At 39.3% G+C, this 16,851-nt stretch overlaps 1 protein-coding gene across 8 annotated transcripts in view; it reads left to right on the top strand.

Moving 5' to 3' along the window:
- BTBD10 (BTB domain containing 10) overlaps positions 1-16,851 on the top strand; it is a 29,194-nt gene that overhangs the window by 10,705 nt on the left and 1,638 nt on the right. For 6 of the 8 annotated variants that reach the window (XM_074918496.1, XM_074918493.1, XM_074918497.1 and 3 more), the window contains 6 exons: positions 9,149-9,342; positions 9,983-10,268; positions 12,251-12,353; positions 13,069-13,189; positions 14,261-14,458; positions 15,844-15,954. In XM_074918496.1, the coding sequence (XP_074774597.1) occupies positions 9,189-9,342; positions 9,983-10,268; positions 12,251-12,353; positions 13,069-13,189; positions 14,261-14,458; positions 15,844-15,954 (973 nt within the window). In that variant the 5' untranslated portion in view covers positions 9,149-9,188. Of the gene's footprint in view, positions 1-2,285; positions 2,304-3,383; positions 3,662-9,148; positions 9,343-9,982; positions 10,269-12,250; positions 12,354-13,068; positions 13,190-14,260; positions 14,459-15,843; positions 15,955-16,851 lie in introns of those variants that run through there. The other 2 variants (XM_074918498.1, XM_074918491.1) reach the window with 2 other exon arrangements.

Raw genomic sequence — 16,851 nt, 5'->3', positions numbered from 1 at the left:
TATTTTCTATTTAATTTTTCATTGATTATTAGCTTCCCACATGTACTTTGTCTATAGAGTGATAATTTTTGTTGTCATTGGAAGACTTTAATTCTAATTCTCTTGTACTAAATGCTTTCTCACGAGTTGTGGTGAAAAATCCATGGCTTAAATTTGCTTCTTCCTTGAGATTTTTCTTGGATTTAGTTTTCTAAATCTGCTGCAGTTCTAGTCCCATTTGATAGTTCCTGGTTTGTTCGTCCTATTTAGATAGCATTATTCAGTCCTGCCTGCCCTACTGCATTAATGAACAAAGTGTGGCTGTGCTGTGGTTCTGTTGTCATGACTCCTGAACCTCTTGAATCTTTGAGCAATCTTCAACTTCTTTGAAAAATTTTCCGTAGATGACAAGTTATTGTGCAGATGCTGAATGCTGAGGGGTTTTTTCCTCTAATATTATTTTTTGCATGCTGGGAGGACGCATTCATGGGTTGTGAATGGAAATGCCACTTGCCTCAGTGTTTTGTAAGCATCCCCCAGAAGTGTCCTTTTCTCATCTCTGGAATGATATCAGAATGTATAATCTGTTTTCCACTGCAGGATGGGTTTTATTTCTTTTTATGTAAATTGGGTTTCTACAGTTGAACACTTCGTAGCATGGGGAAGGCCTACAGAATGTATAACGTGAAAATAATTAGGCCTACTTTTGTTATGGGCTCAGGTCATAGTCTGTGAATTACCGTGCATCGCCTGCTTTAAGGTAACTGCAAACACGCCTGCTCTTAATTACAACCTGGTATTGGCAGATCAAGATCTCTTCATCTAGATTTTATTGGCCCTAGAACGTAAAGCCCTCAGAAGAAACAAGAGATGTGCTGGGAAGAGGTGTTCTTGGACTCTAGATAAATGGGCTGCACTCAGTGATGGCTTTTTAAAGCATCAATCTACCAATTTTTTGTAAGGTATCTAGAGTGATCTTAAACAGTTGTTTGGTGTTTTTTTCCTCTTGGTTTTTGACATCCTTCATTTCTGAAATGGCAGTTTGTGAACACTGTTGAAAAGGAAAACTTGGTGACTTTCTCTGCAAAAGCAAACACTAAATCCTCTTGAACTTCTTCAGCACACAAATGACCTTTTCCAAATATCATTAGATATTATTTGTGGTAGTCTTTGGCATCATGCAAAACTCAGACCCTGGCTTTTAATTAAGACACAAAGTACTTTAGATGTGAAGTGATTATGCTCAGAACTATTATGCCTTAGATTTTTTTACGGGCAACTCTTTTCTGCATTGCTGTCTGCTCCGTTCTGCTCAGAGAGAAGAAACTAGAAGGGCTAGATACAGGTTAGGTAACTGTTTGGACCCAGTTCTTTTTGAACTTCTGAAGTCAGTTTTTAATACAGGGAGGTACTTTCCAGTTCCAAGGAGAATGTGCTTCTGAGTTTCTTAAACTTTGATTTTTACCGAACATCCTGTTTTAAAAATGGAATAGGAATTGCTATACAAAGAGAAGGCAACCAGTGTTCTTTTATGTAGGTCGCATATTTGGGGAGCTTGGCAGAAGTCATAAGGTGTGAACATGTACCTACCTAAAGGTTAATTTTTCACTGCTTGAAAAATCTCTTTGGCAGCTAAACACTCATGGGATTTTTTTGTTGTTTCCATCCTGAAATGGAACTGAATTTCTAAGAAATATATTACTCATGGTTGAGAGAGCTCACTGAAGGCCAAAATTATGTGAATATTTAAGAATTTTGAAGCAGGAAAGTGTTCACAGAGTTGCTGTGTTGAGCTGAGGGGAGGATCTTGTAACACTCCCCAAATGAAGCAGAGAGAATTCTTTCCGAGGGCTTTCTGGCTGACAGTGGAGCCCCAAATTAAGCCCGACTGCTGCATTGTCCTTCTACAAGATTTTGATGAGCGCGTGTTCCGGCCTGAGGGGTAGTTTTGTGGAAATCAGGAGGTAATCTGTCCATGGCCTGTTCTTTCTACCTGAAAGAGGAATAAAGGAGAACAAAAAGTGCTAATTATGCTGCAGAGAAAAGACCCCATATAGGGATCTGAATGACCCTGGCTGTGCTTGTACTTTTTTTTTTTTTTTTTCTGCTGGAGGACTGTTCTATTGGAGGCAAAAATATGCCTAAGAAGGTTTTTCCAGCGTGTTTTCTATGTATCTTATTATAGCCATGTCTTCCATGGCTTATTTTGAAGGAAAGAAAAGGCTTAGAAGACTGTGATGGTTATTCTACCCTTTGGTCATGGGGAAGGTGGTTGAGTGAACCCTCACAAGATCCTAAAACCAGAAGACACTTCACTGGCTCAGGTAATTGTAGTTGTGTGAGCAGAAATTTTCCTTCCATGTCTAAAGTGCTGACTCTTCAGTCTAGAATGCCAGTGCTCTCCTGCCTTTCTAATTGCAAGTCTCTTTCTTACTGACTTCCTCTTTATAGCAGAAGTCTTTTGCTGAACAATCTCCCTTATTCCTTCAGCTTTCATCATATTTTAATATCCACTCTACTGCTTATGACATCTTGATTTTTATTTATTTTAAGACTTGCTTTTAAACTATTCCTCCAGTGTATTGTGGCTCCTTAAACCAGCCTACAGACATTCTAAAAAGAATGATTTAGAAAAAACTGCTGCATAACGCTTACTTATCCTCCCCCAAAGACAAAACCTTCAGAAAATTTTATCCTGACATGTGTCTTAATTGGCTTTGTTGCTTTTTGTACTCGGTGGGCTTGGCTTGTTGTCAAGCATTTGATGACCTATTGATGTGAAAGTGCGCTACCTCAGGACTCGGCGAACTGATTTCTGATCAGTGAACACACTGATTAGTGTAATTATATACTAATGTTTAGATTGTCACAAAGCACAGTACATTTTTCATGGCATAGGCTTGCTGGAAAAGGGATGTTTGTAGTTAAAAAATGGAGGCTGTGCTGCCTTGTTCTCAAAAGGCTATTGCTGTACCTGCTGATGAACTCGGTCGAAGGTGGATTCGTTTTAGGTATTAATCCAGGCAGACTTTACAGGAACAAATTAACCGTCCCCTGAAACTTGCATGGATTTGTCGATCTTGAATGATCACGAACACAAACGAGAGATGTGACAAGAGAAAGTTAGCAATACCCTTTTCAGATGTGGTGTTTGTGTGCTGAAACCTGACAAGCTGGCAGGACTAGAATAGCTTCGCAGATGGTACTTGGCAGGGTAGCGAGCAGCTCTCCTCTCGCACGCTCCCCACCCTGCCTGTCAGTCGCGGTACCCAATGGCTGCTTAGAGATGGGGAAACGGCAAGTATGAATTCAGCTCACAGGAGGCTGCGAGGTCAGACGTCAGTATTGCACTACGCATGGCTGAGTCAGTGACTGTGAGAAATTGAATTGAATTAATATCTAGAGGGGTTTGCGTCTTGGAACACTTAATGGACTGTATAGCCACAATCTCTTATCCTTGAGGGGAAGATGATGGAGAAAAAAGTAAGGCTCGCTGATGGTGCAGTGAACTACTGAAGAAATGATGGAAATATCAAATATGCTGAACTTAACAAGTAATGCCAAAGGATGCTGATCTGGCTTTCAAAGCTGCTTTCTTGGAAGGAACAGAATTCCTTTGTGCTCTGATTTCAAAATTATTTCCATGCTTTTGTGTTTCCTCCCTGATAGATACAAGAGGAAGGTGCGTATCTGTTAACAGGAATAATCTGTGGGCATTATTCAGGAGAAGAATGAGGAAAAGTACTGTCCTTTGTGTGCACTGGTCAATTGAAATGTCTGCTGACAAAGAACAGACTTCAGGGGGAGGAAGAGGGGCATAAGCATTGTCATTGTGTAAGTCCTAGCAGTGGGAACAGAATAGATTTGATTTCTTCTAAAGCCTTATAATATTGTACCTGTAACTTAGTGTATAGATAAAGCTCTGTATCTCTGTTCTACAAGTGTTGATTATGTGACTTATCCTAGGAAAGGATTGCATCTAAGTTTATATTTTAAGAAGAGTTAGTTAATAGAAGTTTTAGAAGATAAAGGGAGAAAAAAAGGGTAGAAGTCTTGGTTAATATTCCACTGCGGCATCCTTTACATTTAGGTAAGGTTTTGGGGGTAATACGTATGTTAGTTTAGCACCAGAATTCTGTGTAGACAAGAGCCAGTTTTATAAAACGTGTGTGTTTATTGGCAGTATTCAGTAGGATGCACATGAAGTTTTTGTATTGGAATACATGCTAATTGTTTTGGCAGTATAATTAATTCAGTTTAATGACTTCTTTTAATCATTAGTAATATATTCAGAGCAATATGTTGTTATGTATAAAGGCAAACTGAAACTCTCCTTCCACAGATGACTGCAAAGCATCATTAAATTGAAGAGAATTTATATTTTTTAAAAACAGCTCTTCCCTTACTGCAAAACTAGGAAGCATACCAGTATGACAAGTGTGCCATTTTGATGGTACTCTTTTTCCTCCTTTACATTATATTAAATAGGTTTGCTTATGTAAAGCCTTGAGCTTATTTGGTTTCCTTTGTGAGGCAACTGCTTTTAAAGAAAATGCCTCTTCCCTTTACAAAGGCAGACCTTCCTTGATCCCTGAGTGAGGGAGGAAAAAAAAAAATTCCATCACTGACTTAAAGTTCTTGAATGGGTGCAGTGCTAGCGTCCCACTGTTCCTTTGGAGCCAGGAAACCTGTATATTGAATTTGTGAAGATTGTTTAAATATACCAATATTTATAGGGTTGTTGGTTTGGTGTCGTGTGTCTGTGTCTAGGACTGAGGCTGTGTGTTTAAAATGTTGGGGTACTTTTTCTCTTTTACAGTTTTAAATTAAATGCAATATGTTACTAAGCACCCAGGAGGGAATTCTGCTTCTGGGCTGGTGTTGTGCCTCAGTCATTGCCCATGGCTTCCACATCACGGTGTGCAGCTGGTGGGCACTGGCTGGGAAATGAATTGAAAGTTAACATTGCAAATAGGTCTCTTCAGAGTGAGATAGAAATCTGAAACTGTAATGACTTTCTTGGAGGATTGAAGTCGTGCACTGTGCAGAGCACCACTGACTGTTGTAGGCTGAAATTACAGATTAATCTAGTACGGGAGCCAGGTGCCACATGAGACCAGCGGCTGCCTGGCACTTTTCATTATCAGCAGTTCTCTGCTGTTTGGGAAGTACTGGTGTTGTATCTGGTCTGCAGAATGCTTCTGCGAACCACAATACTGCCTAACAGCTTGCCTGTTCTTGCAAATGGGGCAGCTCTGCTTTTGTCAGTTGGTGACAAAAAAGCTGCTTTTTTCCATCGGTGTAGGTAGGTAGCTGCATCAACACAACTCAGGAACTCCCTAGTGAGTGCCAGTTTGGCTTGCCTGTGTCACTGGGGACAGGGGTGTAGTTAAAATTTTGCACGCTGCTGGTGTGGAGCGAAGGGTTTTTGCATTTCCCTGCAGGAGCAACCTCCTGTCCCCAATGGCTTTGTTAGCAGGGAAAAAAAATGGTATTATTAAGTCCTTCTGTCAAAAAAATCAAAATCATTCGGTAGTTCTGATGTCTTTTTTTGAACACTTGCAACTTCTTCTAAAGCCTCTTTACAGGAAGATATAAGCCACAGGTGGTCTTTCATATGTACTATCCACAAATGTAGCTCTTTATTCAGGCTTACTCATAGAGTAGCTCTGTGACACAATTTTTCCTGGCCAAATGTTGCAGGGTAAAGCCAGGGACTGTCTTTTCCCACATGCTAGATTCCACCTCTTTATTTTCTCTTTCTTTGTTCAGGTTGGAACTCATTTTCGTTGTCTTGTTTATTGTAGAGCAAAGTTGTATTTCAGTGGTAGTATTTATCTGAGTACACATGCTGTCAAATGGAACTTCTGTCAGGTATACATGCAACTGATCAAAGAAATACATTTTTTTTTTGTGTATTGTGACTCAAGAGTGATGAGATTTAAGATTGACATTTTAGATGGCTGTTACTAAGATGAGTGAAGGTTCATGATTCAGATGGTGCTGCCTCTAGCCAAACTGCTTGAATTCTCAGAAATCTTACGATTCTGGCTTGCATCTTCTGGCTAATGGATAATGTGCCAGTCTCTCACAGTTAGCATTCATCTGTACGTTACCGGGAGGAAAGTACAACATGGAAGCAAGCAAATGAATGGTGTGGCCAGCTGCAGTTTGAACAGCTCTTCGAGATTATCTACTAATCTATCTGTTTCAGAAACAATTGATTTAATATTTAAGTATCCTGTCCTTCTCCAGCTGGCGGCCTCTTCCTCTTTCACAGTGCGCCGTGAATTGATGGCTCGCGTGTCCCTGCTCCGGAGGGACGGGTGTGCCTGGCAGCAGGAGCACGTGAAGCCGTGCACGCTGCCCCCCTCCTCCTGGGCTTGCTGGCTACGTGAGCCAAGGCAGAAGTAGCCCCAGTTCCCATATGGGGAAGGTATAGCTGAAACAGTCATGCCCAGCGTGTTTAGTCCTTTATTCAGACATGACTAAGGAGGAAGCATGATGCCAGCTGAGTCAGTGTTACTTCCTGTAGCACCTGTTTTTCTCAGCTCCTGTAAAGAGATTATTAACTAGGGTTCGCCCTACTTCAGCGTGAACTCTGAATCACTGCTTAGAGGGTAATGCGGCTCTAGATGGTGTTCTGGATTAAGAATCGCATTTTAATTGCCTTCTCTGTTAAAGGGTAATTCATGTCTGCTCTGCCAAAATGCGTGATAAGCCTGCATATCCTTACAGTGGTTCAGTTTCTACTGCGTTTCCCTTATTTAAAGCAACTAAAGTGCTTTAGCTATTGAGAAACAGTGAGTCATACGTTTCAATACTATAAAATGTGGCACCTGCAAAACTCTGGTTTCTCACAGCATGGTTAGAAATATTATCAGGGCTAGGATCAAAGCACTGTTTTAACAAAGGCCTGATCACATGGGGCTTTATTAGGATTTACTGAGATATTTTGTCACAGGACTGCTATGTATGTGTTTGAGCACTCTGCACACACATGCACACCCACCCCCCCTTTGTGGGATGGTTGGTTATACCGTGATGCACAAATGTAAACGCACAGGTGAGATCGAGGTGGGGATTTTTTTAAAGTTTGACCATTTCTTGGGAAGTTTAGCTGTAGTGGTAACGACTATCATGTATAAACAGGGGTCAGACTTTGGTTTCAGGTTAGATTTTAATTATAGGCTGTAATCCACATTTCTGATAATTTGTGGGCATATTTTGTACCTAATAAAGTGATTGTGTTTTGTATGTGCATATATATATATATATATGGAAGAAAAGATGCAAAGGTTTTCCTAAATTGTTGATATTCTTGAAAGGGAGGTTTGTAGATCTCTCTTGCAAACTTTTGCACGTTTCACTTTCATAATACAGAATTTATCTTTCTCTAATATAGGAGTAAACCAGAAAAGAGACACGCTAGCCATGCTGAAATGCTATTTATCTTAATACGTTCAGATTGCATTGGAAGTCCTGAAGAAAACTCATTATTTCCTTTTAATGAAAATGGTTGGATCATCTTTATTCTTGGGCTGTAAATCTGAACATTTCCATCTGTAAGCAAGGCTTGCAGTTCTTTCACTTTATTTGGTAGACCTTTGGCTGACTTCACATCCTAAAGATGCATGTCTTATTGCAGCATATTTTAAACTTGGCAGGAAACAGTATTGCAGTAGATTCTCTCTGCACCAAACTTCTGCTTTGAGATACAAGATCCTTCCCTCATTCTAATGGGGTGGGGAGAATCTTGTGTTCCTTAGCTGAGAGATATATTTCTTATTCTTTGCATTGTGCTAATATTCATTTTGTGCCAATGTAAACTGCATAAGATCTATCACAGTCTTTTTGTCCTGATTGAAGCTGCTCTTAGCGGTCACTGAAACCTGAAGCTGAAACATGTCATGCTAGATGTTTACTTTTTTGAATAGTCCTAATTTTTTTTTCCCCTCATTCCTTCTAAGCAAGAGAACATTCTGCTCAACTTGTACAGTTCATGCTTTCAAAATTTGCTGTGCTTTTCTTAGCTAGGTTGTTATTCTTACCTCTTTGTGATCCCGAACCCTATGGCATCCCTAGCAGTTATCTTTAAGGTCTCGTGGTAAAAGCTGTGGGATTTGCAGGCTGCGAGCATGTGGAGCACTGAGGCTCCTGTGGGAAATCATGACCCTTCTTTGTCTGTCAGACCTTGCAGCTCTGCAGACGTCTGTCTCAGTTATCCAGTACCTGAGGCTTTTGGAAGGTTCTTCAGTTAAACCCATAAATAAAAGAGTGTTGTCATGCCCACACTTGAAAGGCAAATAGCAAAGGAATGGATTTAGGAATACCAGCAGGGTGCAAGGACACAGATTTGTCTGTGCTGTCCTGATGTAAAAATTTCTGTTTAAAGAGTACAGATAAAAGGCGTAAGTATTTTTGGTAAAATTCAACAGTAGCTGTTGCAAGTTGATATTTAATTTTTAGATAGTTTCTGAGAGTACTGGATCTTGAAACTGACTGGTTTTGTTGCTAGGTTTAATAATTAATTTCAAAATGTAATCAGTAACTTAATTTAAGGAATGTAACATAACTTAGTCTAAAAAAAACCCTTAAATTGTTACATTAAAATTTGCTAGTTTAGAACAAATATCCTGCTTGTTCCTGACAGTGTTGTAGGTCTTGGCTTTAATAATACAGTTCATATGTTTGCTGTCTGGGTTGTGGTGGGTTACTATTGTTCCTTCTAAGAGTAACTGAAAATTTTAAAAAGAATGCTCAGAAACAAGCCCTTGACTGGTGTGTCTTGATGTATCCACTGGTGTAGGCCTGACCACCTTTGTAAAGGACAAGCTGCTAAAAAGAGCGCAGTCAGCACTAAAAGCCTGTGCTCTGAGAAGGGTTTTCCAAAACAGGTTTCACTGGGAAAATGACCCCTAACTTTTAATTTTGTGGTTTGATTTGAACATTTAATTTAACAGTAAGCATAAAAATTAAATGCTCAGTTGTATTTGACTTACCTGTTCTGGAAGGGATTTCTGTGAATACAGGTTCATGGGCAGGCTCAACTGATCAGGCTGGATGAGTAAGACTAATCTTCAAAATGTGTGCGTGGACTTTAAAATTTAAATGTATAACGTTTCAGAAATTTTGAAATGCTAAATGTTTCTCTTATTTCTCTTTTCAGCACCTCATCTCGTATTGCTAAAGGAATAGACTACACAAAAATGAACCTCCATGGTGCAAGTGGTGGACATGAGAGATCAAGGGACAGACGCAGATCGAGTGACAGATCTCGGGACTCATCCCATGAAAGAGCAGAATCTCAGCTCACTCCATGCATCAGGAATGTTACTTCACCAACAAGACAGTATCATTCTGGTGTGTTCTGATCTATAGCATTTCAGGATTAAAATTTTTAAATTTAACTACCATTTTGTTAAAATTATTTGTTGATGTCACAACGTACGGATTTTTTGCATGTGTCCTGGGCTAGGACTACCCTTTTGTGATAGGTCATAACTTTTTCTTTAGTCTGCAGTGTGTATTCCTACATGATGTTCTTATTTAGTGTAAATCACAAGAACAATCTACTTTTTCTAGTAACATAATTGACTGAACACTTCCCCTTTACTTGTTAGGGTTTAGGTACTTAGAAATATAGGAAACACTTCTCTTTTGGTGACAAAATTTGTTTGTTTGAAATACAGCACTAAACACAGCATAGCTTCTATATTATATTGAGTTGCTTTTTCAGTACTAGAATGCTAAACTTTTTTTGTAAAGGCTTTGGGGAGGGGAGGTGGCTTTGCCTAAGTGTAGAAAGTTCAGGATCTCACATATGGACAGTTATTTTTGAAGGTTTCTCTAACTAGAATAGATTTAATTGAAAGAGTTTATACTTAATGTATCAAGTTGCCAGGTTTTGTGCCTGGAAAGGCATAAAGCGTATAGAGCTCCTGTACGTCTCTAATTCCATTTCCTGTTTTTTTTTTCTTCTTCCACCTTGTCCCCACATCAGATCGAGAAAAGGATCACAGTTCATCTCGACCAAGCAGCCCTCGTCCTCAGAAGACTTCCCCTAACGGTTCCGTTGTTAGCATGGGGAACAGCAGCAGAAACAGTAGCCAGTCAAGTTCAGATGGGAGCTGCAAGGCTGGTGGGGAAATGGTATTTGTATATGAAAATGGAAAAGAGGGAGCTCGGAATTTAAGAACTTCTGAACGAGTGACGCTCATAGTGGATAACACCAGATTTGTTGTGGATCCTTCGATCTTTACTGCACAACCTAATACAATGTTGGGCAGGTTTGTATCTTGTTCTTTGCCTTAATCTCTAACTGTAGGAGAGAGCCATAATTGTTCTGTAGATATTAAAACGGTTTAAATAGTTATTGAACTTAGTGCTACAGCTGATCTGCTAACATTTAATATTACCAGTTTGTAAAGGTAAAAGTCAGATGTAAGTTCTCCCCTGTATTTGGCAGAGATGCCAATAGATGTCTGTTACCTAGAGACAAGAGAGTTCGTAAGTAAATTAACATTTGATGATGTACTCATTTCCTCCTATCTTGCTGGGCCTTGCTTCTGTATTCAGTCTGCCTCATTCTATCTCTTTGGATTTTTTTTAAAGCTAGCTGCTTCATAAAACAAAGTTGTGGTATAGATAGTCTCTTTGAAAACAGCAAGCAGGAAAACCTTGGAGGAATTTATTTTGCTTAATGGGCCTACCCTGCCAACACTCAAGCTCAGAACATTTATCTTCTGAAATGCTTTTTGGACAGGGCAATGTCAAATAGATAACGTAACAGATCAGAGCCTCTCAGCAAAGAGACCAAACATTCAAAATGGTCAATAGTTAAATGAAAGTCCACAATATGTGGGTAGTATTTTCTGTAGAAACTATAATGAGCAACGTGTTTAACATGTTTACTTGGTGGGAAAAGAATATATCCTTTACTTGCTCAAATGTTGGCAGGTTTTACGTTGTCGAAATGTAGGGAGCACCACTTACAAACTTGTGGCAAGAAAGAAATGTGCCACTTGGGATTTGGCTTTTTCATTAAAATGTGGCTGTTCCTTAGCCCTTAAGGGTATACTCATATTTTAAATACAGATATATATATATATAAAGCTACTTGCCAAGGTACAGGTAATAAATATGATTAAACAATTTCTGCTTTGTTTAAATCACCACTGTGAGGGATAAATAGTACCTTGGGTTCCCTATTTTGTGAAAAGTCAGGGAAGAGTTCCAGAGAAGGCAAAAAATGCTTCTCTGTGTAAACTGTAAAGGGAAATAAATAGAAGTAATAATAGAATTAAATCCTTGATGTAAGGCATTCATATACATGTACACATGTCAATATCAAGACTAACAAACTGGGAGTGTATCAGTGTGAAGTTATGTGGTGAAATAGTTTCCTTTTCCATGCCCAGCCTCAGTAAGTGGTGCTGGCCAATGCACTACATTTTTTGTGTGTGTGTGTGCTGAGTTATTCTCCCTTTGGGATTGGTTCAAGGACCAAGCTTATTTTATCTTAGGCTAATTCAAAAGTAGGTTAATAAAGATACGGAAATACTGCTCTGAAACACAGGTTATTTATAAACCTGCTTTCCTCCAATGTCAGTTCACAGGACACTGAACAGGAACAGCTTAGCTAATATGTTCTGGGAGGTAAAAGTAACCATCATAAGACTGTATTATTTGCCTTAAGCCTATATCCTGTTAGAGTGACTTTTTCCTAAATATTATTTCTTGTCCTGAAGAGTGGTCAGGAAACACGTGTCCAGTCATTAAGTGGAAGAAGTTACTTTGTTCTCCACTGTATCTTCTATCAGAATGTTATGTTATTTTAACTTTTGAATTAACCAAGTCTTTTAAATGAAACTGAGGTGAGTTGCATGTACTTGACACACTAAGTTCTATTTCTTAAACTCAAATGTCATTAAATAATGAGAATTTCACAATAGAACCTGTTCTGCTACATAACCCCACAGATGCCAAAGACAACTAGTTTCAGGTTCCCCACCCCACCTTTAGCAGGAAAAGGCCCTTTGTTTTGATCAAAAGATACTATCAAGTTAAAATGAAGAGTAAAAGTAGACTTCCCTGAGGTACACTACCCTGCTTCCTATTTTCTAGTAGTCTACTAAACAGTGTATATACATAGAAGATAGAACAGACTTTTTTCACTGCCATTTCAGTACAATTTTTGACATTTTTCAGATTTACAAAAAAAAAAAAAAAAAAAAAAGAATTTTAACCAGTTACTTTTATTCTTGAGCAGGATGTTTGGATCAGGCCGAGAACATAACTTTACACGTCCTAATGAAAAAGGAGAGTATGAAGTTGCTGAAGGAATTGGTTCCACTGTGTTTCGTGCTATTCTGGTGAGTTTTCAAGGGCAAGTACTATTAGGACAAGCACTATGGGTATTAAGAGGCATAACTTCTTGATTTAGTGGTACTTAGATATCTATCTGGACTTTGTGGATGGAATAAAGACTGTTCTCTAGAGGGGAAAAACGCTTGGTATGAAAACACCCCTAGGTTTTGTAGATGTGCATGTGACAATCAGGGAGAGAGAAAACACACATGAAATGAACCAAAAAAGCCTACTGCCTGGGAGAAGTTCATCTTCTGTGCATCTAGTTCAGATATATTCAGCCCTTCTTGTGCTGAAATTAAATGAAACAGACTACTGGAAGTTAACTTACCGCAGGTAAGGGGAGCAAAGCAAACTCCACTCTGAGAGGAAAATGACCCCTTACGTATTTCCCATCTACACAGCGAGCAGAGCTGCCATACACCTCTGTCAGCAGAATCAGAATAGCAAAAGCTGAGTGAAGTATAAATAAAAGACAGTATACATGCACCAAAATGATCAGTATTAATAGTTGTCACTTAAATAACAATTTTAAGCAGAGCTCACTGCTCTGAAAGCAGCTCAGAAAGCTGATAGATTTGAGGACAATCAAATTCACCAAGTTTAACCTGTGTTGCTCTCTTATACTTGCTTGTGGAGAAAGCATCATAAATGAAACGATGAAATGTTTCTGTCAGTGACTGAAGTGCATTGTCTTTTTTGTTTGTTGCATTACTGTAGGATTACTACAAGACTGGAGTGATACGCTGTCCTGACGGGATATCTATTCCTGAATTGAGAGAAGCATGTGACTATCTCTGTATCTCTTTTGAGTATAGTACTATTAAATGCAGAGATCTCAGTAAGTACAGAATTTATTAAAATACTTTGAATTATACAGACTAACTTGAGCAAATATATGGGGGGCAATTCCAAATTGTATCCTTTATTGAGGTAAGGAACGTGTTTGACACTACGTGAGCAAAATCCATCCTTTTTTATCTCTTATGTAATAAAGCCCCAAAGACAATGGATGTACACCTTCTGAAAAAGAATGTTTCTGATATTTCAGTATCTGATAGTACATACTTTGCTGCTGTGGCCAGCTCTGTGGAATGCTTAAACTCTATTGATGCATTTTCAGTACAGGTACAGTAACATTAAGTGGTATCTTTTTTGCAGAGGACAGGGAGGGTAATTTATTCAACCCCTTGCTTAAGAGAATTAAGCTGTGCTGCTAGCACAAGTAGCACAGCTTTGATGGTGTAGGGTGCATCACAGTCATCTCTCACACCAGTGTGTAGTGTCTCTTCAGCTTGTTCCTTCCAGTCAGTTTTGGCCAAAGTTTAAATGACCTGGCCTGTGCCTTTGTTTCCTGCGATCTCCTGGTGCAGGGCCAAGTGGTGGCATTCCAGCCGTGCGACCTGTGTGGGGCACCTGTGCCTTCACCAGCAGTGCCACCACCTCACGCTCCTGGTACACTTTGTCTGTAGCAGAAGGATTTCGCAGCTCATGCCGTGAGGGTTTTGAGAGCCTTTGTTGTTAAGCTCCTGCTTATGGAAAGCGGGTTGCATGCTCTGCTCTTCCAGCAACTGGCTTAAACAGTATTTCTTGTAGGAAGCCCCAGAGGAGCCTTACACACAATAACCAAATGTTTAGCAGTGGTAAAACATGAAGGAGGTCTCCTCAAAGTCACTCCTCTGTCTGCCCAGCATGATGTTCATATCTGCAGGACAGTCCTAGTAGTTTGAACTTCTGGTGTGGCTTCTGGTAAACATCTTGACAAAGTTCTAATCTTACACAAACTAATAGACTAAGTGTCTTCAAAGCTTTCTGCAGTAAATACTACAAAATAACTGCTGCTGTTTCTTATTCCTGCCTTCATTTTTTTACTAAGCTTTCAAATATGCCTATGCTTAAAATTTCGTTCCAGGTGCTCTCATGCATGAATTGTCAAATGATGGTGCTCGCAAACAATTTGAGTTTTATCTAGAAGAAATGATTCTCCCGCTGATGGTTGCCAGTGCCCAGAGTGGCGAGAGGGAGTGCCACATTGTTGTGCTGACAGATGATGATGTCGTTGACTGGGATGAAGAGTATCCTCCACAAATGGGAGAGGAGTATTCACAAAGTAAGTTTATTCCGTTTCCACCAAGCCACGCTTTGGTAGAGGTAGCAGTAAACGTGACAATTTAACCTTTTTGTACTAAAGTGCTGTTAGTAAAGTCTTTACAACATCCCTAATGCCTCACCAAAAAAGCCCTTAGCTTTGGTAGTTCTGCTTATATGCTTCTGTGAAGCAAAATACTGTTGCATATGTTCAAATCTAACTTAGAAAGAAGCAATTTTTTGTAGTAAGGTATTGTCAGTCAGTGAGGCAGAAGGAAAGACTTTTTCAGAAAGAGCTTGATGAGGAAAAACAGGTAGGAGCCATGTTTACTGTGGGAGAACAACTAGAGGGTTTGGGTTTTTTTGGGGGTGAGGTGGAGTGTAGGGGAGTGTCTGTTAGTACTTTGGAAGTGTAACAGTTTGGTGAGCAGAGTGCCCTCTGCAAGGACAGCATCAGTGCTGTCCTTGTAGCTGCAAACATTTCCTTCATGTGAAAACTAGAAATTCAGGGGTTTGTGGGGGCATGTAGGAGCTTGAGAAACTTTGTACTCCAGTAGTATAAAATCTTATAAGTCTCTTCAAGGTATTTCAGTTTTGATTTTTTTTTTTTAATTTAAAAAAAAACCCACAAAAAACCAACAATGCCAACAGAAAAAAACCCTTACATTTTTGGAGGATGTAAACCTGCAGCTCTTTGTAAAGAAGGGAGGCTTGATGCAAGGATAGATCAAATGTGACTGTTCTAATGTAGTAACACAATTGGCTCAGGTCTCTAAGACCTTTATGTCTCAAAGATGTCAATTAAAAATACCCCCTACCCTAAGTAATTAGTTAGGCACACACTTGCCTTTTACATTTTTACTTTTCATGAACAGTAGATTTGGATCTCTGCAGCTGTATGGGATTGGACCCAGTCCCTTTTAAGGTGCTACAATCTAAATTTCAAAGGCATCCCTCTTGTTCTGCTTCACAAGTGGGTTTTCTTGAAACCGATTTGCAGATCTCTCCTATAATGGCAAGCAGAATGGAAAGATTTTTCTAATGTCTGCAGGAATTCCATCAAAAAGGGAAAAAAAACCAAGCTGTCTTCTTTGTGGAGGTGGCATTGGGAGTATATAACGTGGTTTGCTCTGTGAATTGTCCTATTGCATTCCTAAATCTACAAAAAGAACCCCCCAAACCCTAAGTGTGCAAAACAGACTAAATTGATAGGGAAACAGATGTGTACAACCAACCCATTTCACAATGCCTTTAGCCATTTTTATCGTGAGCTCTTGAGTCTTTCATTATATTCTGAAATAGATACACGAAAGTAAAGCAAAACAGTGCAAAAGATAAATCTTTTTGTGTTAAGACTAGAAGTTTAATCTTTGAATACAGTGTTTCCTCATTAAAATCTATTTTTAGTTATTTATAGCACAAAGTTGTATAGATTCTTCAAATACATTGAAAATCGAGATGTGGCCAAATCCGTTCTGAAGGAAAGGGGGCTCAAGAAGATCCGGCTGGGCATTGAAGGTAAGAGAAGCATTGCTTGCACACTGACTTTTTGGGGAAAAAACCCTGCTTTATGATTGTTTCTGCAGTTGAAAAAGTAAGGGTTGGCATTGTCTTTCATACAATGGCCGGAGGGGGAGTGGTACCCAGTAAACAACTGGTCCAGGTAGAAAATCCCATTATAGGCTCAGGGCTGGTCTGCAAGATGTATCTAGGACCTAGGGTGTTTGCAGAGTAACTTAGGTGGCTTTTACTGACCTACGACTGCATCTCATACCATTTGCCCTTTAGTTTATACATAAAATGTTCTGTATTTGAAGGAATGATGCTTTTTGTGTATTCTGTTCTTGATCTGGTGTCATTTTCAGGGCTTGAAATGAAAAGTTCTCTGTGAAGTGGCAGGCACGTATTTTCTTTCAGGAAATACAAAACTCAAATGGATCATTGAAGTGCAAAGAAATATTAATCTGAACTAAACATTTTATAAATTAGGAGGCAGATCTATAAAATCTCAGCTCTGGCTTTGGAGACAACTACATTAAGTAGTCTTTGATTTTTAGTGTGAATGTAACAAGTGGGTTTCTTTGCATTTCATTTTCCTTCTGATTGTTGATCCAAATATTCAAAAGTCCACCCTTAATAATTTGCAGGATTTGTCATTCACTCACCAACTTATTATAGTTAGGCTTGTAATTTGCCAACCAAAAGCAAATGCTTCTAACTGCTTGTGATCTCTAAAATAAGTGAATAAATTAAGCTGAGCGAGGTGTGAAGCCTTCAGACTGGCATTCAGCTGAACCAGAACTGGTTTTGTGTGTAATGCTGGCTAATACCAGATTATTTCTGCTGGCATTTCTTGTTTTAGACAAAGAACAACTGTTTGACTAAACTTCAGTGCTAGTGCCCTGCAGTAACATG

This window comes from Athene noctua, chromosome 14 (genome assembly GCF_965140245.1).
Source record: "Athene noctua chromosome 14, bAthNoc1.hap1.1, whole genome shotgun sequence".
Taxonomy (NCBI): domain Eukaryota; kingdom Metazoa; phylum Chordata; class Aves; order Strigiformes; family Strigidae; genus Athene; species Athene noctua.
The sequence above is the reverse complement of the archived record's forward strand: the minus strand, read 5'-3'. Positions and strand labels throughout refer to the sequence as shown.